The 25,927-nt window shown below is 60.0% G+C and overlaps 1 protein-coding gene across 7 annotated transcripts in view; it reads left to right on the forward strand.

The window, feature by feature from the left end:
• The window catches only part of MROH1 (maestro heat like repeat family member 1), a 63,353-nt gene that overhangs the window by 11,348 nt on the left and 26,078 nt on the right, over positions 1–25,927 (forward strand). For 6 of the 7 annotated variants that reach the window (XM_047074328.1, XM_047074331.1, XM_047074325.1 and 3 more), the window contains exons 3-12: positions 834–979; positions 5,896–6,027; positions 6,545–6,707; positions 6,876–6,974; positions 11,099–11,250; positions 11,847–11,987; positions 12,345–12,437; positions 14,328–14,406; positions 14,642–14,755; positions 24,275–24,348. In XM_047074328.1, coding sequence (XP_046930284.1) covers positions 834–979; positions 5,896–6,027; positions 6,545–6,707; positions 6,876–6,974; positions 11,099–11,250; positions 11,847–11,987; positions 12,345–12,437; positions 14,328–14,406; positions 14,642–14,755; positions 24,275–24,348 — 1,193 coding nt within the window. Of the gene's footprint in view, positions 1–833; positions 980–5,895; positions 6,028–6,544; positions 6,708–6,875; positions 6,975–11,098; positions 11,251–11,846; positions 11,988–12,344; positions 12,438–14,327; positions 14,407–14,641; positions 14,756–24,274; positions 24,349–25,927 lie in introns of those variants that run through there. The other variant, XM_047074330.1, reaches the window with a different exon arrangement.

The following is a 25,927-nucleotide window of genomic DNA, read 5'->3' on the forward strand; positions in this document are numbered from 1 at the left end:
GTTGTCTGCGTAGCTGCTGAATCAGAGGGGGCCGATTGGGCTGCAGGCTCCGTGTGGTGTGGGGAGTGATGTTTGCCGGGTGAAGGGGGCTTTGTGCTCTGAGTAGGGGGGCCCTGTGCCTCTGCCCCTTTCTACACAAGACCTGGGTCCAGCAGCCACCCTGGCTGTCCACCCTGTCCCTGCCCCCAGGGCCAGCGGTTTGCTGAGGCGAGGGGAGAGACGTCCTCGCCCCACAGAGCGCCTCCCCCAGGAGTGAGGATCCATAAGCGCCGTTCGCAGGCCCCGGGCCCTGGGCTCTGGGGACACTGAGGATGGCAGGGTCCTGTCCGGGGGCACCGAGCCGGAGAGGTCTGGCTCTGAGTGTGGAGCATTGACCAGCAGGGATGGGACGGTGGAGAGTTGTCTCTGGGGGCAGGTGGCAGACCTGGGGTGCTGCCCGGTGTGGGGCAGATGGCCACCTAGCCCTGAGTCTATAACACCTGCTTTTTACAGCAGCCACGGTCGGTGGGGGGGGGGGGGGGGGCACGAAGCAAACAGCCTGGGACGGAAGGTCAGGGGTTAGCCAGGGTGGCCTCGGAGCAGCCGGCCAGTGGGTCCCAGACAGAGACCCTGGCGAGCAGGCCGGAGGGAGGCAGTGTGTGTGCAAGAGTGCCTCGGGTGTGTGCGGCCGACGTGTGCGAGGTGGCCAGGCGGTGGGGCCTGGGGGAGGTTGCTGGGGCAACGGGAAAGTACAGGGGTCGGGGAAGGGTAGGCGTCCTCCAACTCACAGGCCGAGGCGGTGGCTGGCGGGGTCGGCCGGGCCTGAGCACGCACGCCGGGCTTTGTCTCCGTAGAGCTGTCCACCGTCCTGCTGGAGGCCATCACCGACAAGGACCCTCTGGTGCAGGAGCAGGTCTGTGGCGCCCTGTGCGCCCTCGGAGAGGCGCAGCCAGCGGAGGTGCTCCGAGCCTGTGAGGAGTACCTGTGGCAGCACGAGAAGGTATTCCCGGCCCGTGGCTGGCGGGTGTCGGGGGGTGAGCCGCTCCCCTAGGCGCTCCGGGGCCCTCGGGGCGGGGTCTGTAGGGGAGGGGTGGCTGCCAAGCCGGGGTCCCGGTTGCTGTGAGTAGAAAGCCGCCCCTTCCGGTCCAAGTTCCCCCGACACGGGGCATTTCCGGGACACGCGAGCCGCCTCAACTTGTGGCCTGTGGGTCCGTCCCGTCGCGGGGGCACCGGGTGGGCACGTCAGGCGGTCAGCCGCACGGCATCCAGCTGCTCACGAGCCCAGGCTGTGTCGGCGTCCCCGCTCACTCGCTGGCTCGAGGACGGGCAGCTCTCCTCGCCGGGGTCTGTGCTGTCCTCCAAGGGAGAGAGGGCAGGCCACTCGCCGTCAGGGACCGCCAGAGGAACGGGTGGGCGAGCGCGTGAGGGAGGGTGGAAGGCGTTCGAAGCGGGGCCACCCGCGGAGCCCGGGCCCTCTCCCTCGCCGCCCTCCCTCGGACCGCGGGGCCCCCCGTGCTGGCCGTGACCAGGGCAGCCCTGCAGGGACGCGGGCGTGCCCGTCGGTGCCGCAGAGGACGCTGGGAGCCAGCTCTCTGTTCCGGAGTCGCCGCCGGCCCCGGGTCTGAAGTGGTTGTGTGCGGCTCTAGTTGTTTTCGGTGTGCTTTGGGCCCTTCCTCGGAGGGAGAGGCACTTTCACAGCCTTAAAAGACCAGTTTTCCTTGTGTTCGATCTAATACTTTGAGGTGGCAAAGGGGATCTCTGTACGGCGGGAGCTACTTCTCTCTCATGTGGGACCGCCATCTCCTAGGCAGTAGGTCAGTCCCAGCAGGCGGCCACTGAGCTGATCATACGGCAGCTTAGGGCCACCCCCCCCCCCATCCCAGCTTTGGCTCTCTTAGCCTTTCTGGCCTTTTATGTGCGCGTATGCACACTAGGGCCGCCCGTGGGGACTGCATAGAGCGAGGGGGGAGAGGGCACGCTCGTGCTCGGGCTCTGTGCGTGTCCACCGCGGCTCTTCCGTGGCTTCGTGGAGCTTCGCGCTGCTCACGTGCCGGGCGCTGGCCCTCCCGTGTGTGGCTGAGAGCCTCTGTGATTGTTAGCGACCCGTACGCAGCAAGACGTCGTGGGCTTCGTGCTGGCCGTTTTCTGGCTCATCTAGGGTTTTGCACTTCTTCCAGCCTTTTGGGTTTTCTTTCACCACTTTAAGAAGAAAGCTGTCCCTTTCACGTTTGCGTGTTTGCAGTAAAAGTTATGAAGTGGGAAGTTCTGTCCTCTCGACTGAGCTCCTCGCCAGACACCTCTCTCTGTCCCTACGCCTCCCCCCCCCCCTGCCCCCAGTTCCTGCCGCCTGCCTGGCATCCTCACACCGTGCGTGCGTTATGGGGTTTCACCTCCCACTGACTCCCTGGAAAAGGCGTGGGCGGGGCGCACACGGGGACAGACCGTCCCTGCACGGTGGCTCTCAGGCCCATGGGCGCGAAGTGGCTGGCGGAACAGAGGCGGAAGTAGTCGTCTGGGTCGGTCAGGGTCCCTCCAGCACGAGCAGGCTCGGGTCTCTCACAGTTCTGGAGGCCGGGAGTCCGAGGTCACGGTGCCGGCAGGTTCTGTGTGCGGTGGGGACCCGCTTCTTACTCTATAGGCGGCCCTCTCCTCACCCTGTCCTCACACGGCAGAAGGGAGGAGGGAGCTCTCTGGAGCCTCTTTAGAAGGCACTAATCCCAACCCTGAGGCTGCACCCTCCTGACCTGCTCGCTTCCTGAAGACCCTCCTCCCAATACTGTCACCTTGGGGTTAGGTTTCAGCACAGGCATTTTGGGGAGACGGTTTGTAGCAATAGCAAAATCAAACTTTGAACTGGTAACTAAAGGTTTTCTTCTGTTTGTTCTCTTTTTTTTGGCTGGTTTCAACTTCATGCATTCGTGTCTGGTTTTCTGTAGAATCTCATCCTAACACAAGGGAGGTCTTTCGTTTGTTTTTTACATGTTTGTTTATTTATTCCGAGAGAGAGACGTGTGTGAGAGTTTACTTGGCGCTGAGTTATTCTGCTAGGGGTTAAAATCCCAGCGTGCTCAGCAGCGAGTCGACTCCTCCACTGACCCAGGTCAGGACCTCAGACGGGTGCTGGTAGTCACCTCATGCATCGGGACCATGTGGTGACTGTCCGACCTTTGCGTCCCGTGGCGAAGGTCCTTCCTGCAGATAACCCGGCGCAGGTTCTTGAGCAGCTCTTGAGCAGAACCGGTCAGCGCTGGGGGGAAGGCGGGACGACGGGCTTGCTGGCAGCACGTGAGAGTGTGGAGCCGGAAATCTCCCACGCCCGCTCTGGGCCGGCCGGTCCCTGGGCCACCCCAGCGCGGTTCCCGCCCTGCTCGGGTGACAGGCCCGTGGCTTTATCACCGCGTGCCGCGGAGCACTACATCTTGTTCCGATGGGGCTAGTGTTCTGCCCGTTGAACTTTAAGGGCAACGTAAAATGGAAACAGAAAACCTTTTTCTTTAAAAATAGGCGACTGTTGCGATCCCCATCAAAATCCCAGGGATGGTTTTTGCAGAAATAGAAAAAGCCATCCTAACAGTCAGACGAAACCTCAAGGGATCCTGAACAGCCAAAACAGTCTTGAAAAAGAACAGAGCTGGGGACTCACACTCGTTCACTTCAAGGCCTACTACAGGGCCGCTGGAGCCGAACACCACGGTGGAGACCGGCCGAGAGATGGGCAGAGAGACGGGGCAGAGAGATGGGCGTAGTGACGGGCAGAGAGACGGGGCAGAGAGACGGGGCAGAGAGACGGGCGTAGAGACGGGCAGAGAGACGGGGCAGAGAGACAGGCAGAGAGACGGGCGTAGAGATGGGGCAGAGAGACGGGGCAGAGAGATGGGCGTAGAGACGGGGCAGAGAGACGGGGCAGAGAGACGGGCAGAGAGACGGGCGTAGAGACGGGCAGAGAGACGGGCATAGAGACGGGGCAGAGAGATGGGGCAGAGAGACAGGCGTAGAGACGGGGCAGAGAGATGGGCAGAGAGACGGGCGTAGAGACGGGGCAGAGAGACGGGGCAGAGAGACGGGGCAGAGAGACGGGCAGAGAGACGGGGCAGAGAGACGGGCAGAGAGACGGGGCAGAGAGACGGGGCAGAGAGACGGGCAGAGAGACGGGGCAGAGAGACGGGCGTAGAGACGGGGCAGAGAGACGGGGCAGAGAGACGGGCAGAGAGACGGGGCAGAGAGACGGGCGTAGAGACGGGCAGAGAGACGGGCAGAGAGACGGGGCAGAGAGACGGGCATAGAGACGGGGCAGAGAGACGGGCAGAGAGACGGGCAGAGAGATGGGGCAGAGAGACGGGCAGAGAGACGGGCGTAGAGACGGGCAGAGAGACGGGGCAGAGAGACGGGCAGAGAGACGGGCGTAGAGACGGGGCAGAGAGACGGGCAGAGAGACGGGGCAGAGAGACGGGCAGAGAGACGGGGCAGAGAGACGGGCAGAGAGACGGGCGTAGAGACGGGCAGAGAGACGGGCGTAGAGATGGGGCGTAGAGACGGGCAGAGAGACGGGGCAGAGAGACGGGGCAGAGAGACGGGCGTAGAGACAGGGCAGAGAGACGGGCAGAGAGACGGGGCAGAGAGACGGGCGTAGAGACGAATGCAATAGAATCGAGAGCCCGGGAAAAACCTTTGTGTATGTGGTCAAATGAATTTTAACGCAGTTTATCACCCGGAGAACAAAAGCTAACACTGGAGCTTTCCCCCGGGAATCTGAGGCAGGTTTCGTGGGATCTGTTCGTCCATCTAGAGGTGTTTACCATCTGCGTTGGCTCTTTTCAGGAACAAAAGTCGTGCCCATGGGTGGGCCCCACAGTGCAGGAGGCTGCTGGTGGCCTCCGTGGGAGGGAACCCCTGCTTTTACAGAGCGCCCTCCACCAGCCCAAGTCGCGCGTCTTTCTGGCCCCTTTTCCTCTGGTCGCCCAGGCTCAGTCCTGTCCCGGCACAGACCAGGGCACCGCGTGCTGCCGTGTGTGCCGGACCCCCCTCCACCTGGATGCCCCGCTCCTGGGGGCGGGAGGTCCTCACGGGAAGGCCGGTCTTGGTCTTTCCCTGCCCCCTGCCTGTTTCTTGCCCTCCCCTCCGGTCTCCGTGAGCGCCCCGGGGCTCCTGGCCCGATGGAGCCTCTCCCTTGGCTGCGCCCTGCTCTGTTCACCTCACCTCTGCTGCGGTCTGTCCTTGCAGCGAGGCACCTTGGCTTCCTGGCCCCGGACCCCGCTCCCAGCCGTCACCGCACGTCCTCAGTTGAGGCGAGGATGAGTGCCAGGTGGGGCCACGGCTGCCAGGTGCCGACGAGGACTGTGTCTGGGCGGGTGGAGGGCCCACCCGGAGCAGGGGAGGAGCCCTAGGACAGGGCCGGCAGTGCCGTCATTTTACCGTCCAGCCTCAGCCCTTGGGGCGAGGTCGGAAGAAGCGTGGGGAGGGGTGTGACAGACAAGGCCCCCTCGGGGCGGGGCGCGCCTGAGTGAGGAGAGGGCCTGTCAAGCAGTCTCCTCTGACCGGTCTCCCTGGGGAGCCCCAAAACTTCCTGGTGGCAGCAAACTCTGTTGTGATAGGACCTCTCGGGGCAGGAGAGCTTCTGGCCCGGAGACCCCGGCCACAGCACGAGGGCCACCATCTGTTCACTGCGGGTGTTGCACAGAACACTCCTGGCACCTGCTGACGACCTCGTGCCCTCACCCGCTTCTCACGGTCCTTTCCTGTGCGAGGCCCCGAGAGTCTGGGGGCATGAGGAGTGGCCAGGCGTGCCCTGACCTCCCGCGTTGGGGCAGCCAGGGGTGACTGTGAGTTGAGTCACCCCTATAGAGAAAGCAGGTGTCAGCAGGCTGCCTGGGTGCGAGCTCCCCTTCCAGGACCTTCCTCGATGGTTTCTCTGGTCAGTTGGCACATCCTTACCGGACGATGATCCTGAGGGCCATGGAGACGGTCGTGAGCAGTCACATCAGTGACCTGGACAAGGACATGGCCAGGGCTGTCATCTTCCTGGCCTCCAGCGAGATGACCAGGGTGAAGGTATGGGGGGCACCTGCCTGCTCGGGGAGGGGAGCTTCTTTCCTAGGACTTTGACCCGAGCGCATTGGGAACGTGGGCTCGCATCTGGCTGCCTTGGGCCGGCCGCCCCTTCCTGCACACTGAGTGCCCTGCTGGGATGGGGAGGCCCGCCCATAAGTGTAGAGGTGGAGCTGGAGCAGAGACAAACTTCTGGAACTCTCAGGGCAGATGCAAGGGCACCGGTGCCGGCCCCCCAGCGTGAGGAGGACGTTGCCAGGCTCTGCGCGGGGCCGGCTCCCGGTGGCAGCACTTTCCTTTCCCTGCAGGTGGAGGGGGCAGGTGCTCGGCTCCTGGGGGGAGGGGGGAGCAGGGGATACTGGGGGAGGGGGCTTGGGAGAGTTCTGTAGCAGGTGCTCACGGGGAGCCTGAGAACAGGGCACGACGTCCCATTGTTGCTTCTTGGGCAATTTCAGGGTGAGGTCCTGTGTCCCTTGCTTGATCGGGGCATCAGTGCACGTTTTCGGGGCGGGGGGTACAGGACTTGGTGTGTGACTGGCAGCAGGCTGCCAGCAACGTCCTGGTGGCTGTTGGGAAGCAGTTCATCGGCCTGGTGATGGAGGAGGTGCTGAGCAAGTTCCAGCCTGGGGCCCTGCCGCACTACTTCGTCGTGCAGACCCTCGCCAACCTGGCGGCTTCCAACGGTAGGTTCCGCCTGGCCTGCCCCCACCGGCATTCCGGAGCGAGTGGGGGAGGGGGGACCTCTCCACCACCCGCCCCGGGCCGTGTGGCCTGGGGGCACGGGGCGGGCGCACGGCGGCCAGGCCAGGTGAAGCGGGGGTTCCCTGACGCCCCCCCCCCCCATTTTGCAGTGTTCGGCATGGTGCCCTTCCTGACGTCCATCCTGAGCACCATGCTCCCCATGCTGGGCATGGCCAAGAACGATACGATGAGGGTGGCGTTTTGCTGTGGTAAGATGGGGTCTCCGGGGCGGGGGCTGGGAGCCGCCTGCCCACCCCTTGGGTCTGGGGAGGGTCATGAGTCCTCTGGGCGGCGGAGGAGGGCTGAGCGGCCCTGGGTGGCTGTGGACGTGTGGGCGGGTGGGCACTGCTGCAGGGGGGACTCGGCCTGGGCGTCCGGCTGCTTCTGTCCGCTGGCAGGGCCCCTGTACCTCACAGCGTGGTTCCCCGAGGCCGGGACGCTTGCGGGGGTGCGGGAAGAAAGCTCCCCAGAGCCGCAGAGACTTCCCACATCTCTCCCTGCTCAGTACTGGGCATCTCCGAAAGGGGTCCTTACTCCCCTCCCTCCCGGGTCTGCTGCCCTCTGTGCACTCAGCAGGGACGGCTTCTCAGGGCGGGGTCCGTGCACGGTGTGGAGGGGGTGCGGGGGGGATGGCTCCTCACGGCGGGCCCTTCGAGGCAAGGGAGGCGTTCCTGTTGGGAGGAGGGCAGAGGGTCCTGAAGCGTGGAAGGTGCCGTGGGCGGCTGCGCCCACATTGCGTGGCTCCCTCTGGAACGCCCGCAGCCCTGGCGCTGAGTGGGGAGCAGGGCTCCGGTTAGGAGGGTCCTCGGTAAGGGAAGGGTGTGGTGACTGGACAGGGTCAGGGCACCTGGAGCTCAGCTGAGGGCTTGTCGGGTACTTGCCGGCCGGCCTGCTGCCCCCACTCCCTGCCGTGTACTTGGGGGTGCCTGGGGCCTTTCACAGCAGCATACTGGAGCCCGGGGCCCTCGTCCGCCCCGCTCGCGGGGGCTTCGGATCCTGGGGCCCCGGGGAGGGGCTCCAGCTCCTGCCGGCCGTCCTTGCGGCTCCTCGCTCCCATGTCCCTTGTCCCTGCCACGGCCTCCTTCCTGTCTTCTTCTCACGCGCTCCTCCCACCGCGGGTGATGGCAGACTCCCCGGGTTAAACTGTAGGAACCCTCCTTGACCTGGTTTCGGGTAACGAGAATTTTCGTCAGGGTCCTGGGACAGCTGAGCCGGGGATTCCCACTGGGCTGGATGGCAGAGCAGGACCCAGAAGGTGGGGCGTGGGGATGTGTTTGCAGGTGCTGGAAGCAAGGGGGGGTGGGGAGCTGGGAGGTCACCTAGGACGGCGCATCCAGGCTGGAGGGGGAGTAAGGAGACCCCGCGTCGCAGCCGAGGGCTCCTCGGGAAGGACGCAGCTCCATCCCTGCAGCTGCCGAGGCCGCGAGCGGGGGGCCGGCCCGAGGTGCCGAAGAACCGACCCTTCTAATGCCACCGACGGTTTTACCGCGTCCGCGTCCGTCGTGTGTGAGCAGCATTCGCTCTGCGCCGGACGTGCTGTCTGCGGGGCACGTGGTGCTCTCCGCTGACGGACGCTCCCGCCTGCCGTTGGAGGAGGAGCGGCCCTTCCCGCTGGCATGGTGGGCCGTGAGGGGGCCGAGGCCTCCCGTGTCTGCTGGCCCGGGGCCACGAACAGAAGTTGGTGCCCCAGGGTCCTTCCCGGTTGCGTCTGCTGACGCTGTGGTTGGAGGGAGAAGAGCCAGAACGCCCGGAGGTGGAGACGGCGTCCCCCGGACAGCCGGTGCGCGGCCAGCCTGACCACACCGTGTGGCACTGACGGCGGCCCCGGATTGCTGCCCGCGACCAGCGTCTCCCAGAGCGACGGCGGCAGCAGCATAAACAGAGCTCCAAGACCTGGGCGAGCAGACAGTCCAGGGAGAAGAAAACGGGCACAAAAGACCAGGCATGATGACTCCCTCGGGGGGTGAGGTGAGAGCAGGGCGTGTTGCCGGGAAGTAGCCGCATTCAGGGAGTACAGCTGAGCTTCTCGGGGTCAGAGAAGCGACGACAGATGGCAGCGAGAATGGAAGAGAAGGTCGAGGAATGCCCCAGAAAATAGAGCAAAAACGCGAACCTGGAAAACGGGAGACAGAGGGGGAAGGGGTGGCAGGCCAGGCCATGAGGCCTCATTCAAGTAACAGATGCCCCGGAGCTGCGGCTTCCAGAAGGAAGGGACCTCCCAGCGTCCACACCAAGACACTTTGGTGGGGAAAGTGGTCCGAGAGGACACAGAGGAGTGGGACGGCCTTCTCCCCCGCCGGCACCTTGCCCACGGCTGTCTGAGTGGCGCGGCCCTGTCGGGCGTGGCCGGGGGAGACCCGGGGTGCCGGCAGGAGGTAGAGGTTGGTCGGTGACCCCTGCCTGGAAAAGCGGAAGGCCCCGAGGGAAACGAAGCTGGTATGAAGTGAGCTGGCCGCCCCGGCGTTGTTAGCAGGGGGAAGACCAGCCGTGCACGCTTCTGGAGGAGAGGGGCCGGTATGCGAGAACTGCCCTTCTACCCCAGGTGTGTGTGTGCATAACGGATCAAAAAGTAAAACCTAGTAACAACCTGGGGGGCTCGCTTCCTGCTTCCGGCCACTCCGGCAATAGAGTGGTCCGTTTTCCTGAAACGCCTCGCTACAAGGTGCTGAGAGACGCAGGTCCGTGAGCGGCCTCCTGACTACAGAGCTCAAGGAGGCCAGAGCGTCGGGTGGACAGGGAGGAAGAGGGCCGGGGCTGCGTCCCTCCTCCAAGCAACAGGGGCCGTGCGGCAGGTGGGGACGCGAGGCCTCCTCGTGCTCTGGTGGGGCCGGAGTCTGCCTGGGCTGGACCCTCCGAGAGCCCCTCCTAAGCAGAAGGGCGGCCGGTGGCACAGGAGTGCTCCCTCCGGGAGGCGATTTTCTTCTAAAAGTTGTTGGGGCGCCTGGGTGGCTCAGTCAGCTGAGTGTCCGACTGTGATTTTGGCTCAGGTGCCGATCCCCGGGTCATGGGATCGAGCCCCACATCTGACTCCGCAGTGAGTGTGGGGCCTGCCTGGGATTCTCTCTCCCCGTCTCTCTCTGCCCCTCCCCTGCTCGCACAAGCACTTGTACACATGTGAACTCTCTCTTCCTCAGAAAACTTTTTCTTTAGCTTCTGTGTCTTGGGAACTTGTGGCTGATTGCCGTCACATACACACAGGGATCAGGCTTGTTCTCTCTGTCGGACTGGGGAGCCCCGGCTGAGAAGTTAGCTGTGTAAGTGGCCTGGGTGAGAGCCGTGCTGGGCAGGGGCTGGTGCAGTGCCCCGCCCACCCCCCCAGCTCCTCCGCTACCCTGCCCTTCTCAGGGCTGCGTGACAGGGGCCTGGCCTCGCCTCTCTCCTCTTATCCCCGTCCTTTCCTTTGGCCCCGGGTTCAGCCCTTGCTGACCACTCGTAGGTCTTCATCTGTGCACAGACTTGCCCACCTGGATGTCCCCAAGCACAGCCACTTTCGTAGACACCACTGTCTCGGCCCGCCCTGCCTCAGCCCGACACTCTGCACCTTCAGTGCCCTCCCACGCCCCCTGCACCCGGGACTTCTGGGCACAGCGACCCTTGCAAACTGTGTGTTATTTGTGTCTGTCTGTGAGGAGTGAGGTGGGCACAGCACCTCCTCTTTTTGCCTCGCGGTGGGCGCTGTGAACCGAGGCCGTTTGGGGACGTCGGTGTCTGTGCCAGGTCTGTATGGCTGCTGTCACACAGTGCCACTTAGAAATGCAGGGCGCCTGGCCAGCTTGGTCGGTGGAGCGAGTGACTCTCGATCTCAGGGTTGTAAGTTCGAGCCCCACGTTGGATGTAGAGATTACTTAAAAATAAAATCTTTGAAAAAAAAAGAAAAAGAGGAACGTATTCTTACGGTTCTGGAGGCCAGAAGCCTGAGATCAAAGTGTTACTCGGAGCCCTTCCTCGGGGCTCAGAGAGAGACTCTGTTCCTCGTCCCTCCCCCAGCATCTGGAGGTGGGCCCCAGACTGTGCCCTGCTGTCACTCTGCCGTCTTCTTTGTGGTCTGTGTGCTCTCTTCCCGAGACACGGTTGTGTTGGATTTACGGCCCACCCTACCCGACACGGTCACATCTTATGTAGTTATCCCTGCAGAGATCCTCGTTCCCAGAAAAGGTCCCTTCCTGAGATTCTGGGACGGACGTGGATGTGGAGGGACCCTCCATGCCGGCATAGTCCCGGAGCCCCGCACTTAGCCCCGGTCTCAGGAAGGTGTCCTGCGGGGGGGGGGGGGGGGGGGGGCGTTAGAAGGGGCGGCGGTGCAGGCGTATTACAGCCACCCGCCCTGTGGTAGCTCTGCAGCACTTCAGCGAGAGCACCCTGGAGTACCTGGCCAACCTGGACCAAGCCCCAGACCCCACGGTCAGGAAGGACACCTTTGCCACTGACATCTTCAGTGCCTACGACATCCTCTTTAACCACTGGCTACAGAGCCGTGAGGCCAAGGTATAACCTCTGCAGTCTGTCGGAACCCGTGGCCTCACCCTGCCGGCTGCCGTCTCCCACCCCTGAGCTCGGCCCACCTCCACGAGGCCTGAGCCTCGTGTGCCGTTTTGCAGGCTTTGGGGGAGGGGACTGCGGGGAGCGGGGTGGAGACAGCTATGGACACATGCTTCCCGGTGCCCGATCCGTGTCCCCTCCCCCACCCCCCACCCCGGCTCGGGAGGCGGGAGCCTCTTCAGGGAGTGGAGGTGTCCTGTGTGAGGTCTTCCCAGAATATGGCTTATTTCCTGCCCTCCGACCCCACTCTGCCCGGAGGCTCCCGGACCGTCCGGGTAGCGGGCTGAGCTGAGGCGTGACGAGTCCCCTGTGGGTGTTGCCTTCACGGCCTCCCCGGCCTGGCCACCGTCCAGACCCTGGCCGTGGTCACTCTGACCTCTCTGCCTTCGGACCCCTTTCGGACCCCCTGGTCACAGGGTACCCGGGGTTTCCTCGTTCCGACCCTGGGTTCTTGGTGAAGGCCTCTTGCCTTTCCGCTCGGGGCACCTCCCAGCATTGCCGTGCTGGTTTGGACGTGAGCATCATTTGCTGTTTCCTCGCAGCTCCGGCTCGCCGTGGTGGAGGCTCTGGGGCCCATGAGCCACCTGCTGCCCAGTGAGAAGCTGGAGGAGCAGCTCCCCAAGCTGCTGCCGGGGGTCCTGGCCCTCTACAGGAAGCACGCCGAGACCTTCCACGTGTCCAAGGTGCGCGCCTGCACGCCGCGGCCTGTGCAGAGCTCTGTCCACCGACCGGTGCCCACCCGGCTCAGGTGGGAGGGTGTGGACACCCGGGAGGGGAAGCGCAGAGAGGGCTGTTGGACTCAGTGGTGGGTGGGGCCCAGGCACGTTTCTCCTCACTGCCCTGCCCTGCCCAGGGCACCTTCACCTTGGCCTTACCCCAAGTCCGTGCCGCCGTTCTGAGCCTTCTCCTCCTGTCTTTGTTCTTGACGTGGAGGTAGGGATTCCTTATTTGAGCCCTGAGGTGGGGTCTTTGTGGCCAGGAGGTGGGGCTGGGGGGTTTGACATAGGCCCGATGGCCTCTCTCCTCCCCGTCTTGGGCAGAGCCTGGGCCAGATCCTTGAGGCTGCGGTGAGCGTGGGCAGCCGCACGCTGGAGGCCCAGCTGGACGCGCTCCTGGCAGCTCTACACGCTCAGGTAGGATGTGCAGGGGGCAGGACCAGGGGACACCGTGGGACAGGACGTGGAGGGGCCGGGGGGGGGCAGGACCGGGGCGGGGCGGGGGGGGGTCGCACCTGAGATGGGGCAGGCTGGGGCTCCTGGGGCGGGTACAGGAGGGCATGCTGGGGGGAGGGGCGCTGGGGGCAGGGCCCCTGGGACAGGGGCCCTGGGGACGCACTGTGGATGGGGCTGGTATGGCAGGGACGGGGGTTCTGGTCTGCTGAGGCTTGCAGGCAGCAAGAGTGGGATGGGTGGTCCAGCCCAGTCGTGCGGAAGCCAGGGTGTTCTCTGAGTCGTGGGTGTGGGCCTAGCTGAGAAGAGAGCCTGTGGGGAAGAAGGAGTGATGGTCTGTGGAGAAGGGGTTAAAAGGGAAACACAAGTAGACCACAGCTGAGAAGGGAGATACTCGCCTTTCTTAGGGCTGTCCCTTCGTGTCTGTCTTTCTGTTGGGTTTTGGGTTTTCCCATATTGACCTGTAGCAGTTACTGACGGTCTTTTATTGTTCACGTAAAATTCTTGTTCCTACTTTGTCTTTCATCATTTGACTCCATTTATGATATCTTCTGCCGTGCGAAATTATTTAATTTTTACATCATTACACGTCTGTCTGTTACGTTCTAACGTAGGTTTTCTTACAGTTAGAAAAGCCTTTTGAATTCTGCAAACTATTTTTCAGATTCTCCCATTTTCCAATGTACTTGTATAGTTTAATCCACTTGGAATTTATTTTAGGGAAACAGTGAGAGTCCAGTTTTATCTTTTTTCCAGATGACTACCCTTTGCACCTCTTCTGTTGTGTAACCAAGTGTTCTAAAACTTAGCGTCTTAAGGCAGCAACCGTTGTTATCCACGGTCACTACCGGCCAGGGGCCCAGGCCCAGCTCCTCTGCTCGGTTCTGGCTTGGGGCCTCCCGTGGTCACAGCTTGAAGGCTCGACCGGGGCCAGGGGGTCTGTTTCCACGATGGTGCCCTCACCTGGCCGTGCGCTGGAGGCCTCCTCCCTGGCTGGTGGCTCTCTCCCTGGGCCGCTTGAGTGTTCTGGCCGCTCGGCAGCTGGCTTTCCCCGGAGGGAGAGCTCCCGGGGAGCAGGTGGGAGGCTGCTGCCGTGCCTTCTGGGACCCCCTGAGTCTCCACAACGGGAATAACGAGGAGGTGCCCGGGAGCCTGGGGCCGGGCCCTGGGGCCAGCACCTGCACCCACCTTCCCCGCCGTTCTCTGAGAGCTAGCAGGGTCCAGCTTGGGGTGGGGCCTGTGGCTCTGGGGACATGCTCTGCACTGTTGGCCACCTCTTTGTAAGATGGGCTGTCCCGAAGAATTGCCATTGAGCCTTTTGTGCAGAGGCCCTGCTGTCATGACTGTGACCAGGGGGACTGGGATGCTGGGGGTGGGGGAGGCGGGGACCTTCCATGTCCCCCGCTGGGACGCAGGGGACCCCAAAGACACATCTGCCCATAGCTTCTTCAGTTTTTGTTTTTGTTTTGTGTGGTTTTTTTTTTTCTTTTTTTTAATAATTTTGGATGAACCAACGCTAGGTGTTTTGGTTTCTAGTACTTTCTATATTCTGGAGATTAATGTTTTCCTGCCTGTGCCCAAAGGAAGTGGGAGGCTGTGTCCTGGCTGCTGGTGGGAAAAGGCGGTTTGAAGGGGCCAAGACTCTCTTCCCTGGAGACGCGAGGGCCTCTGACCACGGGGGCAAGTGCATCCCTGTAGCCCCATGAGAAAGAGCCGGAGCGAGCCGACCGGCCGTGGGGGAGGTAGAGGCCATGAGGCCTGGGTACCGTAGGAGGGACCTTCCCTCCCGGCTAGCTGGGCCGTTGGGAGACGGCAGCATCCCCTGTAACTGCTGCCGTCTGTCCCTTGGAGCAGATCTGTGTGCCCGTGGAGTCGTCCAGCCCTCTGGTGGTGAGCAACCGAAAGGAGGTGTTACGCTGCTTCACTGTGCTGGGTAAGCCGGCAGCCCACGCGGGGCCATCTGCGGACACGAACGTCTGCTCACGTGGGGGCCGGTGGACCGCTCGTGTGCATGGGGTGGTGGCAGCTTTGGGCGTGGGTTGGAGGTGAGGAGGCTTCGGTGTGTGGGCTGCAGCCCCCGGGAGGACCCCGGGGCTTGCAGGTGCCAACAGTGAGCAGGGAGCAAAGATTATTACAAATGATTATTTGGCTCTGTGCTTGCCCGGCAGCGTGCTGTTCGCCTGACCGCCTGCTGGCCTTCCTGCTGCCCAAGCTCGATGCCAACAACGAGAGGACCCGCGTGGGCACCCTGCAGGTCGTGAGGCACGTCATCAACTCAGCTGGTGAGTGGCCAGTGTGGGGCAGCGCCTGAAAGAGGCAGATAGTGACCATCTTTTGGGCGAAAGGATCTTGCTCCGATCTGGGGACGTTGGCCTTTGATAGGTGGCTGTGGACGCCGGGGCTGGGCCAGGCGCTGGCCGCTCACCCCCAGGCCCGATGTCGTTGTCTGTCACGACTGCCCCTGGGGGGCGGGTGCCGGTCAGGGACACGCACTGGTGATCTGTGTCCTGGGTGCGGGGCTCTGTGAAGGGTGCGGGCCGGCTGTCCTGCAGAGTGCCTTGCGATCTGTGTGTGTCTGGCTCCCGCACAGTCACATGGAAGGGTTCCGCCTTCCGCTTCCGAGGTTAATCTAACCAGCAACAGCCTGGACATTTTTCACACCCGAGCTTGTGTTTTTCCATAAGTTTTGGTCGGTAAACACTGGCCATGGGCCACGGTAGGCCTGCAGCCTGCGTTCAGACAGCCCAAGCTGTGAGTGGATTTTTCACGTTAACAGGTCGTAAGAGCAAAGAAGGATATGACAGAGGTCACATATGTTCCTTGAAGCCTAAGATAGTTTTGTTTCTTTTTTTTTTAATGTTTACTCATTTTTGAGACAGGGAGGGAGAGAAGGCGAGTGTGAGTGGGGGAGGGGCAGAGGACCCAAAGCAGACTCCCAGCCGTCAGCGCAGAGCCTGACGCAGGGCTCGAACTCAAGATCCGTGAGATCATGACCTGAGCCGAGGTCAGACACTCAACAGACTGAGCCCCCCAGGCGCCCTGGCCTAAAATAGCTTCTGCTTGGCCCTCTAGGGAACACGTATGCTGACCCCTGTCCCGCGAGGTTCACTGTGGGTCGGTGCTGGGTCACACACAGTGCCTGTGGACCCGGGGCACATCTTATGGAACTTGGAACGATGCCCCTTGGGAAGAGGCAGGGACACGGGAGGACGGTGGCAGCCGGGGCTGCGGCCCAGAGTGTGCCGCGAAGCCAGCAGCGCGCCGACTCGTGGGGGAGGGCTCCTGACCTCGGAGGACGGTGGCGGCCACACAGGAAGTGCAGTGCACCCTCGCCTGGTTCCCGCGGCCCCCACACGAGCCTGGTTTCACTGATCAGGAAGCTGAGGGTGAGGGAGGTGGAGGGACCTGCCTGCCGCTCGGGCCGTGGCCGCCGTGTTGGTGGCGGGACTGGGCGCAGGCACAACAGCTACTGTGCGTTCAGATGCTTGGACTTCCCCGCGACTGAGGGCACTGCCCGTCCTTTGCCGATCGCCCCGCGGCCTTCATGCTCTCAGACTCTCTTGCGCTCATGGGTTTTATTTGTGGGTTCCCTCTCTGGGCATTTATGTGCGTGTGTGTGTAAAGAAATAGACTTTCTAAGTCTCAAATGACACCGTTCAAAAGCACGCTTTCTCACTCTGTACTATACCTTAGAGAGTTACTAGCGTCAGTGTGCTTTATTACTTGTATTTTGAAGTGCAAGCCCCGTACCAAACAGCACACGCTTCTGCCGTTCAGCTTAACGAGCCTGTGAGGCCCCGGCACGGCCCCGCAGGCCTGGAGCCCCGGCTCGACTTCTGACATGCGGTGCAGATAGGATCCTAGCACGTGAACTACTTCGTCCCTGGCTTCCGGCCCTCGACACTCTGTCTGTGGACGTGTTCGTGTGGCGTGGCCCACTCCTTCCCTTTCCGTGAAGTGTTCCAGGGGGTCAGTCTATGCTCCACCGCCCCACTGCAGGCAGGTGACGGGCTGTATCCCGTGGCATCTGTTGTCATGCACGATGCTACCAGTGACGTTTGTCCTGTGCACATTCAGCTGAGTGCGCACCTAGGAGTAGAGTCTCATGTTGTAAGGTACGCATATGCTCAACTTAGTGGATGAAGCCATTCTGTTTAGGGGTGCCTGGGTGGCTCAGTCAGTTGAGCGTCCGACTTCGGCTCGGGTGATGATCTCACAGTTCAAGAGTTTGAGCCTGCATTGGGCTCCTCTGTCCCCCCCTCTCTCTGCACCTCCCCACTCGTTCTCTGTCTCTCTCTCTCTCTCTCAAAAGTAAATAAACATTTAAAAAATTAAAGAAGCAAAACGCTGTAATATGACTAAAAAGTTGGGGCCGTAGTTGGATTCCCAGGCACTGTGGTCTGGGAAGCCGTGTCCTGCGTGGGTGGGCTCTGCGGTTCCGTCGGACTGGCCGCACGCGAGGTTCCTGCCTCTCGCTTTCTTTCCTTGCTGCATTGTCCCTTAGCCTCGGTTACTGTCACTGAGAAATCTGGTACTCATTTTCCTCGCAAGCGATTTGGTTTGTTTTGCCTGGATGTCCAAAGGATTTTTATTTTTTTATTCTAAATCCAGAAATTTTATTGACTGTGTTGGCTGTTCTGGGGCGATATTCTGCCCACGTCTGTGAAGTGCCCTTTCGGTCCGTAGTTTCCGATCTTATTTTGTCTTGGGATTTTTTTAACAGGCTTTCGATACTCAGCTGTTTCCAGACTCCTCTTTAGCGCCCTGTCAGGTGTGCTGTGTTCTCTTTGCCTCTTTGCCTGCCTTCTGTACCTTTTACATCAAATGCTTTCAAGTATTTTGGCCTCTGGTTCCTGTTTTGTTTTTTTCTTCAGAATTTCACTTTCTAGGGGCGCCTGGGTGGCTCGGTTGGTTGAGCGCCCAGCTTCGGCTGGAGTCATGATCTCGTGGTTCGTGGGTTCAAGCCCTATGTTGGGCTCTGTGCTGACAGCTCAGAGCCTGGAGCCTGCTTCGGATTCTGTGTCTCCCTCTCTCTTTCCCTCCCCCGCTCGCACTCTGTCTCTCTCTCTCTCTCAAAAGTAACTAACATTCAAAAAAAAGATTAAAAAAAAAGAACTTCACTTTCTAATATTGAGAACAAATTGCATTCAGTAAAATGCACAAATCTCGGGGCGCCTGGGTGGCTCAGTCGGTTGAGCATCTGACTTCGGCTCAGGTCATGATCTCACGGTCTGTGAGTTCGAGCCCCATGTGCGGCTCTGTGCTGACAGCTCGGAGCCTGGAGCCTGCTTGGGATTCTGTGTCTCCCTCTCTCTCTGACCCTCCCCCACTCATGCTCTGTCTCTGTATCAAAAATAAATAAACATTAAAAAAAATTTTTTTTAATGCACAAATCTCAAGTGTACAACTTGGTGACATTTTACATGTTGTTCAAGCACGTGACCGTTACTCAAACTGTGGAGTGTTTCCGGAACCCAGAGTCTCCTCGTGGTTGTTTTCAGACAGAAGCACCTCTACCCTAAATTGATTCTGCCTGTACTGGGATTTCATGTAAATGAGTTCACTATAGCAGGTGACCTTTGTGTCCGTCTTCTCTCACCAAGCATGATATTTTTGAGATATATTCCATCATGTCTTGTGAGTAAAACATGTTTTTTTGTTAGTGGGTGTGGATCGTTCCCGGTTTGGGGAGATTATGAAGAAGGCTGGTGTGAACATTCTTGGATGGACCAGTGTGTGGGCGTGTGCGCTCATACCTCCAGGTGTGGAATTTCGGGGCCGTGGGACAAGTGCATGTTTAATATTCCCGGAAAGGCCATATGGTTTTACCCGATAGTCACGCTCAGCCCTGCGCAGTACATGGGGCGGGGGGGGGGGGCTGGCTGCAGCAACCCTGGCTTCCCGGCCCGCTCCGGCCGTGGCCCGGAGTCTTCATTTTCACCGTGTTGGTGTCTGTGTGATAGCGGTGCCTCTCCACGGCTCGAACTGGAATTTTCTAAGAGTAGAGTGGGTGAGCATCTTTCTGTGTGCCTGTTGGCCTTCAGATATCGTTTTGGTCCAAGTCTTCTGCCCATTTTAAAACTGGGTTTTTTTTTTTCTTATGGTCATGTCTACGAGTCGTTTGTCAGATCCGTGTAGATGGGGTGTGCCTCCTCCTGGGGTCAGCACCTTTGTGTCTAAGAAGACTCTGCCCTTCCAGAGGACGTGAAGATTCTCTCTTTTCTTCTAGGAGCTTTATTGTTTGAACTCGCACATTCGGTTCTTTGATTCATTTCTAATTAATTTTGGGGATGGTGTGAGCTGCAGGGAGCGAAGACTTATCTTCACATGGGCACCCTGTGGCCCCAGCACTGCTTGTTGTGCAGACTTTCCTTTCCCCGTCGTTCTAGTGCTTTCTGGACGTACTGGTCTTCTGGGGCTGCCTTAGCGAAGTACCGCCACCTGGGTGCCTGAGCCACGGTGTATTGTCTCACGGTGTCACTGTCACCACGAGTCTCGGTGTCAGAGGTCCGAGTGCCAGCAGGGTGAGGGAGAACCTGTCCCAGGCCCCCGCCCAGCTTCCGGAGCTCCTGGGGCCCTTGGCATCGCCCGGCTTGTGGCGGCGCCGCCCTGACCTCCGTTTGCGTCTTCATCCCTGCGGGCACCTCCCTGTGTGCCTGTGTCCCAGATTCCCCTTTCGTGAGGGCACAGTGGTGTTGGAGCAAAGGCCCACCCTACTCCAGTGTGGCCTCATCCTGACCTAACGAATCGTACCTCCAGGGACCCTATTCCAAGCAAAATCACATTCCGAGGTACTAAGAGTAGGGACTCGACATTACGGGTTAGCAGGTGTCTTTCAGGGACTCTTCTGTCCCACGGACCTCCCCACACCAACAGCACGCGCCCTGAATCGTTGTGTCTTCGTAGGAGGTCTTCTGGTCTGGGAGTGCACCGCCTTCAACTCTGTTCAAGACTGCTCGTCTCCATTAAAAAAAATCTTTTCGGTATAAGATGGATCACAGGCAGAAACCACGGAATATAAACATATGACTTAACGGCTCGTTTTTGTTTTTTTTTTTTTTTAATTTTTTTTTTAATTTTTAATTTAAAAAAAAATTTTTTTTTAACTTTTATTTATTTTTGAGACAGAGAGAGACAGAGCATGAATGGGGGAGGGGCAGAGAGAGAGGGAGACACAGAATCGGAAGCAGGCATCCAGGCTCTGAGCCATCAGCCCAGAGCCCGACGCGGGGCTTGAACTCACAGACCGCGAGATCGTGACCTGGGCTGAAGTCGGCCACTTAACCGACTGAGCCACCCAGGCGCCCCAATAGCTCGTTTTAACCCAACACCTCTGGGGCACCTGGTGGCTCAGTCGGTTGAGTGTCCTACACCTGATTTAGGCTCAGCTCATGATCTCACGGTTTGTGGGTTTGAGCCCCACGTCGGGCTCTGTGCTGACAGCACGGAGCCTGCTTGGGATTCTCTCTCTCCCTCTCTCCCTCTCTCTCTCTCTCTCTGTCACTCCCCCACTCATTCTCTCTCAAAATAAATAACCTTAAAAAAAATACAAACACTTCTGTATTTATAATCAGGGCTCTTGAACTGAACTCGTCACTGCGGAAGCCCTTCCCTACACCCTCCTGTTCCAGTAAGAACCTCTTCACCCACCTGATAAGTAAGTTCTCCTGATTGTATAGTAACCACTTCCTTGTAGTTTTGATGATCTATCACTGACATGTACACCCGAGGTTTAGTCATTAAAACAGTTGGTATGTACATTTATGTCTCTTTTTGGACTGTGGCCATTTTGTTTATAATTGTTATAAAACACCCAAAATTTACCACCCCAACCATCTTCAGGTGTATACTTCAGCAGCGTTAATCCCGTTCCCACTGGGCAGCTCATCTCCTAAACTCTCTTCATCCTGCAAAATGGAAACGGTCCCCATTAAACAACAAGCCCCCCATTCAAGCCTTTTTGAAAAATGTTTATTTATTTTTGAGAGAGAGAGTACAGGGTAGAGGCAGAGAGAGAGGGAGACAGAGAATCCTAAGCCAGTTCTTTGCCGAGAGCAGCGAGCCTGATGGCGGGGCTTGAACCCCGGAACTGGGAGATCATGACCTGAACCGAAGTCAGACGCTCAACCCACAGAGCCACCCAGGCGGCCCTTTTAAAAAAATCTTACACATTCATGGATTTTAACACATTTAATGGGTTTCGGTTCAGTGCGATCCATACCAGTGATGCTCACATTGTGTCACCTTTGGATCACGTCAGCCTCTTCCGAGTCGAGTCCTTGGGCATGACCTCAGGGTCTTGGGCGGCTGGTGTTCCAGGCTCATCTTAGATATTTCTTGCCCCAGACCTGGAATCAGCCATTTCTCCAAAAAGCCCTATGTCCTCAGTGAGAAACTGCCCTCAAAGACAGTAGTCGGGTGCTTGTTACTTCTGGGTGGTCACCGTTCCAGGCCTTTTCAGGAGATGGGACCAAATAGCGTGACCAGTAGAGACAGAAGGTAGAAAAGCCCGGAGTTCGTACTGATGTTTCCGGTTCCGCAGCCCGACGAGCGAGTCTTTCCATTTACTCTTTTCTCTTACATCTGCATCTCCTTCCTCCCATGAATCTGGTTCTCAAGCCACGCAGAATTAGAACATCCCAGACGCTCTCGTCTTCCCTCGTGTTACACACGTAACTAACCCTAGAGGCCGATGCTGTCACCACTGATGTGGGTGAGCGCACGGCGGGTATTTTGCATGTACTTTCCTCGCCCTCCCTGTGCCACGGCTTTGTGCCGCAGCCGCGTCTGCGCTGTCCCGGCAGGCGGCCAGCCCCTGCCGTCCTCTCCCCTGCTCGGCCCTTGTTCGTCATTGTCCTCCTGGCAGCTGCAGAGAGGATGCTTCTCCTTGCCCGAGGCCTATTCTCTGGCGGAGTCCACAGGGAAGGCTCGTGTTGATAAAGTGTTATTTGTGCTTTTTGTACGTGACACTTAGTTTTGATGATTATAAAATCCTTTGTTCACATTTCCTTGTCATTACTCTGTTTTCTTGTGACGTAGGGTTGCCAGGTTTATAAACACAAGATGCACCAAATGTTACACGGGACAGTCTTGCACTAAGAGATGATTTGTTGTTTATCTGAGATTCAGATTCACCTGGGCACCGTGTTCATCTCATAGTCTATTCTGGCGCAAACACTTCTTGTTCAAGGCCAACGTTAACCTCATTCTCTTTCCTCTTGTGTGACGTGTGTGGGGTTTTTTTATTGTTTTGTTTCGTTTTCAGACATCCAGAGGGTTTCTTCTTTATTTCTAAAGTCCAGTAATTTTACTCGAATGCCCTGATGTTGGTCACTCAGGGTCAAGCACCGTGGAGAGAGCAGGGCGCCGCCTCTTGACCACGGCCTCCCCTCCGCTGCTGCCCCAGCAGCCCCTGCTCGGACTGTAGTGCGCTGTCTGCTCAGCCACCCCGGGCGTCCTGGAGCGGGGGGCTCCCTCCCCTGCACCCTGCCGGGCTCTTAGCTCCCATGTGCCTCCTTCAGAAGGGCCCCGGACCCTGACTGCCTGTCCAGACCGGGTACCCCGTTGACGCTGTGCTTCTCTGCCTCTCGTCAGTACCTTGCGGGACATTAATACAGCTGGTGATGGTCTCATTCATTATCTGCTTGTGTCTCTTGTCCCCCCTGTTAGGACACACACTATTCGGGGGCAGGGCCACGTCTGCCTTGCTCTGTGCTGCTCTCTCAGCATGTTGCAAGGGCCTGGCTCACGGCTGGCCTCCGCGTAAACTCGAGCCGCGCGTCGAAGCTGCGGGTGACAGCACTGTGTCAAGGGCCGTCATCTGCGTGGCAGGAAGATGGGGGGGACATTGTGTTCGCTCGCACTTTGATACTCATCTGTTGTTCTGAGCCTCAGGGACGTGGCACTGGATTGATGTCAGTCCTTGGCCGTGTCCCCACGCCCTTGAGCCCTGGTCTGTTGCCCCCCCCACCCCAATCCCTTTTCCTGCCACAATCTGTGCGATTTTCTATTGAGTGGTTTGCATTTTTTGCTCTTTTGTAACCTTTTCCTGAGAATGTAAAATGTGAACGAAAGCTCCCAGAGCACATGCATGGTCAGGGACATCTGGCCCCTCTGCGAGCCCCGAGCCCCGTAGTGGCACCCCACCCCTGCTGTGCGCTCCCGCGGTGCGAGGATATGTCACGCCCGTCGGGAGCATCACGTGGGGGAACCAAGAAGCTTCGTCTCGCGCCCTCACCCAGTAGGATGTTTTTGGTGTCCCCTGGCTGCCGTCGGTGCTGTGACCTAGCTCGTAGCCTGGACCGAGCCAGGCTTGACATCCCGCGCGGACGTCCTGGCTCCAGTGGACTTGTGCGGACCCTCAGCGTTCGCGACGGCACCCGGCCGGCTCCGGGTCTCACACGGGGGTCTGCGGTGCCTGGCCCTCTCTGTCTTTGCCCCCTGGGCTGCCGTCCCCCACCTCCCCGGCCAGCAGGTGGTGGGTCCGGTGGCATCACACGTCGGTGGTGGGGGCTTGGTCAGCTCTCTTGCCCACTTTTCTGTTGCTCTGCCTGTGTTTTCGTCATCGATCGCCTGGGCTTCTCTTGCGCATTGAGGGCACGAGGTCTCTGCTTGCGTGTTGTGTTTCTCTTCTCCGCCCCGGTGGCCACTTCGCAGGCCGCCTCCTGCCCTCCCGAGCGTCTGCGTAACCTTCCTCCGCCCTCCTGTGGCTCCGGCTCTGCTGTCCCGCTGGGCGTGCACGAGGGTCCTTTGCAGCCTCTTACCAAAGGGGCGGCTTGTCTCGCAGCTGGGTCTGGAGTCGTGTTTTCCCAGCATGTGTGGTGCGCGTCTCCTGCTGTTACTGCGTCGCGGGAGCCCACCCTCGCCGTCTTACAGCCGGCTGGTGCCATGCTTGGTGCTGGACGCGGGCGTGTGCGACAGGCACCCGGGCCAGAAGCGGCCCGGGAGCCCCAGGCTCGTGGTGCGAGAGGGGTCGGAGTGGAGTGACCTCTCTCCCGGGGTCGTCATGTGGAAGAAGAGTGCCGTCCCTGGGGCGCCCGGCTGGCTCAGTTAGCAGCACGTGCAGCTCTTGATCTTGGAGTTTTGTGTGTTCGGGGCCCACATTGGGTGTGAAGATTATTTAAAAATAAAACCTTTAGGGGCGCCTGGGTGGCTCAGTCGGTTGAGCGTCCGACTTCGGCTCAGGTCACGATCTCACGGTTCGGGAGTTCAAGCCCCGCGTCGGGCTCTGTGCTGACAGCTCGGAGCCTGGGGCCTGCTTCCGATTCTGTGTCTCCCTCTCTCTCTGCCCCTCCCCTGCACACGCTGTCTCTCTCTTTCTCTCTCAAAAAATAAACATTAATAAATAAATAAATAAATAAACAAACAAACATACATTTAAAAAACGTATATCGGGAAACAGAGGGTTATGTTGCTGCTTCTCAAGGTGGGGTCCTCAGACCAGCAGTGTGAGCAAAACTGGAAATGTGTGCACCTGCAGGTTTTACCAGGCCTGCTGGGACTGGGGTGCTGTTGGAGTCCCCGCCCTTGAACCTGGCTTGACCTGACTCAGTACACTCTTTCGCCTGCTGCCCTAAATTACCAATCTTCTAGCTTTTTATTGGGCAAAATAGTGTTATTTGGGAAGAAGGTCATTTGTCCCCCAGAAAGTGGGTGGGCTGTGCTTAGGCGCCGTCCCTTCCCCGTGCTGAGGGCCATGCTGAGCCGGACCCTGGTGATGAGGTCTTGGGCCTTGTGGGGGTGGGCGGGCTGGCCAGCCTCATCGTGCTGGGGAGACCGAACCCTCTGCTGGTTTCTTGCAGCTTCTCAGATGGAAGTGAAGAAGCCCTTTATTCTCTCCTCCATGAGGCTTCCTCTTCTGGACACCAACAGCAAGGTAGACGGGGCGCTGCCTGAGCTCCACCGCGAGAAGCTGCAGGAAGTGTGGCCGGGCTGGGCTGGGAGGTGTCACTGACCAGGCAGCAGCCCCTCAGCCACACCCAGACATCAGAGGGAGGGCACACCACTGAGCGGTCAGTCCTTGACTCGCCACATCCTACTCCTTATACAGTTAACGAGACACGGAGTGGGGCAGTGGTCCCCGGACCCCCTCGGTTTGGGTCGTCCTCCAGGAGGACTCCCAGCACCCCCGGGGGGGCGTCACGCTCGCAGTCAGGTTTTTCACGGGGAAAGGACACACACCACCATCAGCCAGGGGTTGGGGCGCACCGGGCAGGGCCCAGGAGGGTGCGAACCGCCCTCTCCCCGCGGGGTCGTGGGCAGCGTTGGCTCCCCTGGCAGCGACGTGATGGCACGCACCAGCGTCGCCAACCGGGGAAGCCCCCAGCCCCGGCGTGCGAGGCCTTTATCTGGCTTCCGTCGCGTAGACCCGGTTCACTGCCCGCGTGGCTGACCTCAGTCTCCGGCCCCTCGGGAGGCCGAGCCGATCCCGTGTGGCCCAGAGCCCCGGGGAAACAAGGACGCTGGACTCTGGATGTCCCCGGGCTTGGCGGGGACCTCCCAGCAGCCGAGGGCAGGGGCGACCCTTCCTGCACACCAGGTTAACCAGGCTCCATCATCAGGCCTGCTCTTTGGGACCTTCCGTGAGGATTTTAGAAACTACCCAAATGGAGCCCAAACCACTGAGGCCACACGTGTCCCAGACTCCCATGCACAGTCCCCGGAATCCCTTCCTGCTCGCTGATGCTGCTCCGGGACACCCCTGAGAGGGCCACACCGTGTACCACCAACAGTGCCCGTGGCCAGATGCATTCATCCCGAGCGCTCATTATGCGACCGGATGGTTTGCTCGCCCACATCTGCCCCTTCCCACAGTCACTCGGGGCACACGTATAACGGGGGATGACACACAGCTGTGAGTGGCCAAGGAGGCCCAGGGCAGTGACATTTGACCTGACGTGCAAAGGAGAGGTGTCGTGAGGACCTGAGGACCCCAGGGAGGGGGCATTAGAGCAGGGTCTGTGCCCCAGGGCTCCGGAAGAAGCAGGAGGGCCGGGGAGAGTGCCGGCTCTGGGGAAGAGGGTTTTCGGCCACAGTGACCTGGCTGTGCCTTTGAGCCACCAGGCAGGGCCACTGAGGGGGGCTGGGCAGCGGGCTCAATCCCAGGAACGTTTGGGAAACAGCTGCAGATTCGGGGTCCTCGCCCCGAAGCACCAGAGAGGTGCCCGCCCTGAGGGACAGCAGTCCTGCGCCGGGGCGGGGGCGGGGGCGGGGGGCAGAGGGGAGGCATGTCTAGAGCCAGAGTAGCAGCATGTCCAGTGCCCAGGAAAAGGGGGAGGTGTGGGGGGCGGGAGGCCCTCCGCTGAGGACGTGAGCGTGTGCACAGGCTGGCCGGAGGGCCGCTTGCGCAGCTGCGGGGCAGGGAGGACGAGGCACCGAGGCGGATCCGGTGTGGGCGTGGGTGCTGGTACAGGTGCACGTTTAGCTGTGGCACAGGTGTGGCTGCAGGGGCGGGC

The sequence above is a fragment of the Lynx rufus genome, unplaced genomic scaffold, assembly GCF_022079265.1.
Source record: "Lynx rufus isolate CCGP_SWC_20201006 ecotype Redwood Valley unplaced genomic scaffold, mLynRuf1.p SCAF_12, whole genome shotgun sequence".
NCBI classification, from domain to species: Eukaryota; Metazoa; Chordata; class Mammalia; order Carnivora; family Felidae; genus Lynx; species Lynx rufus.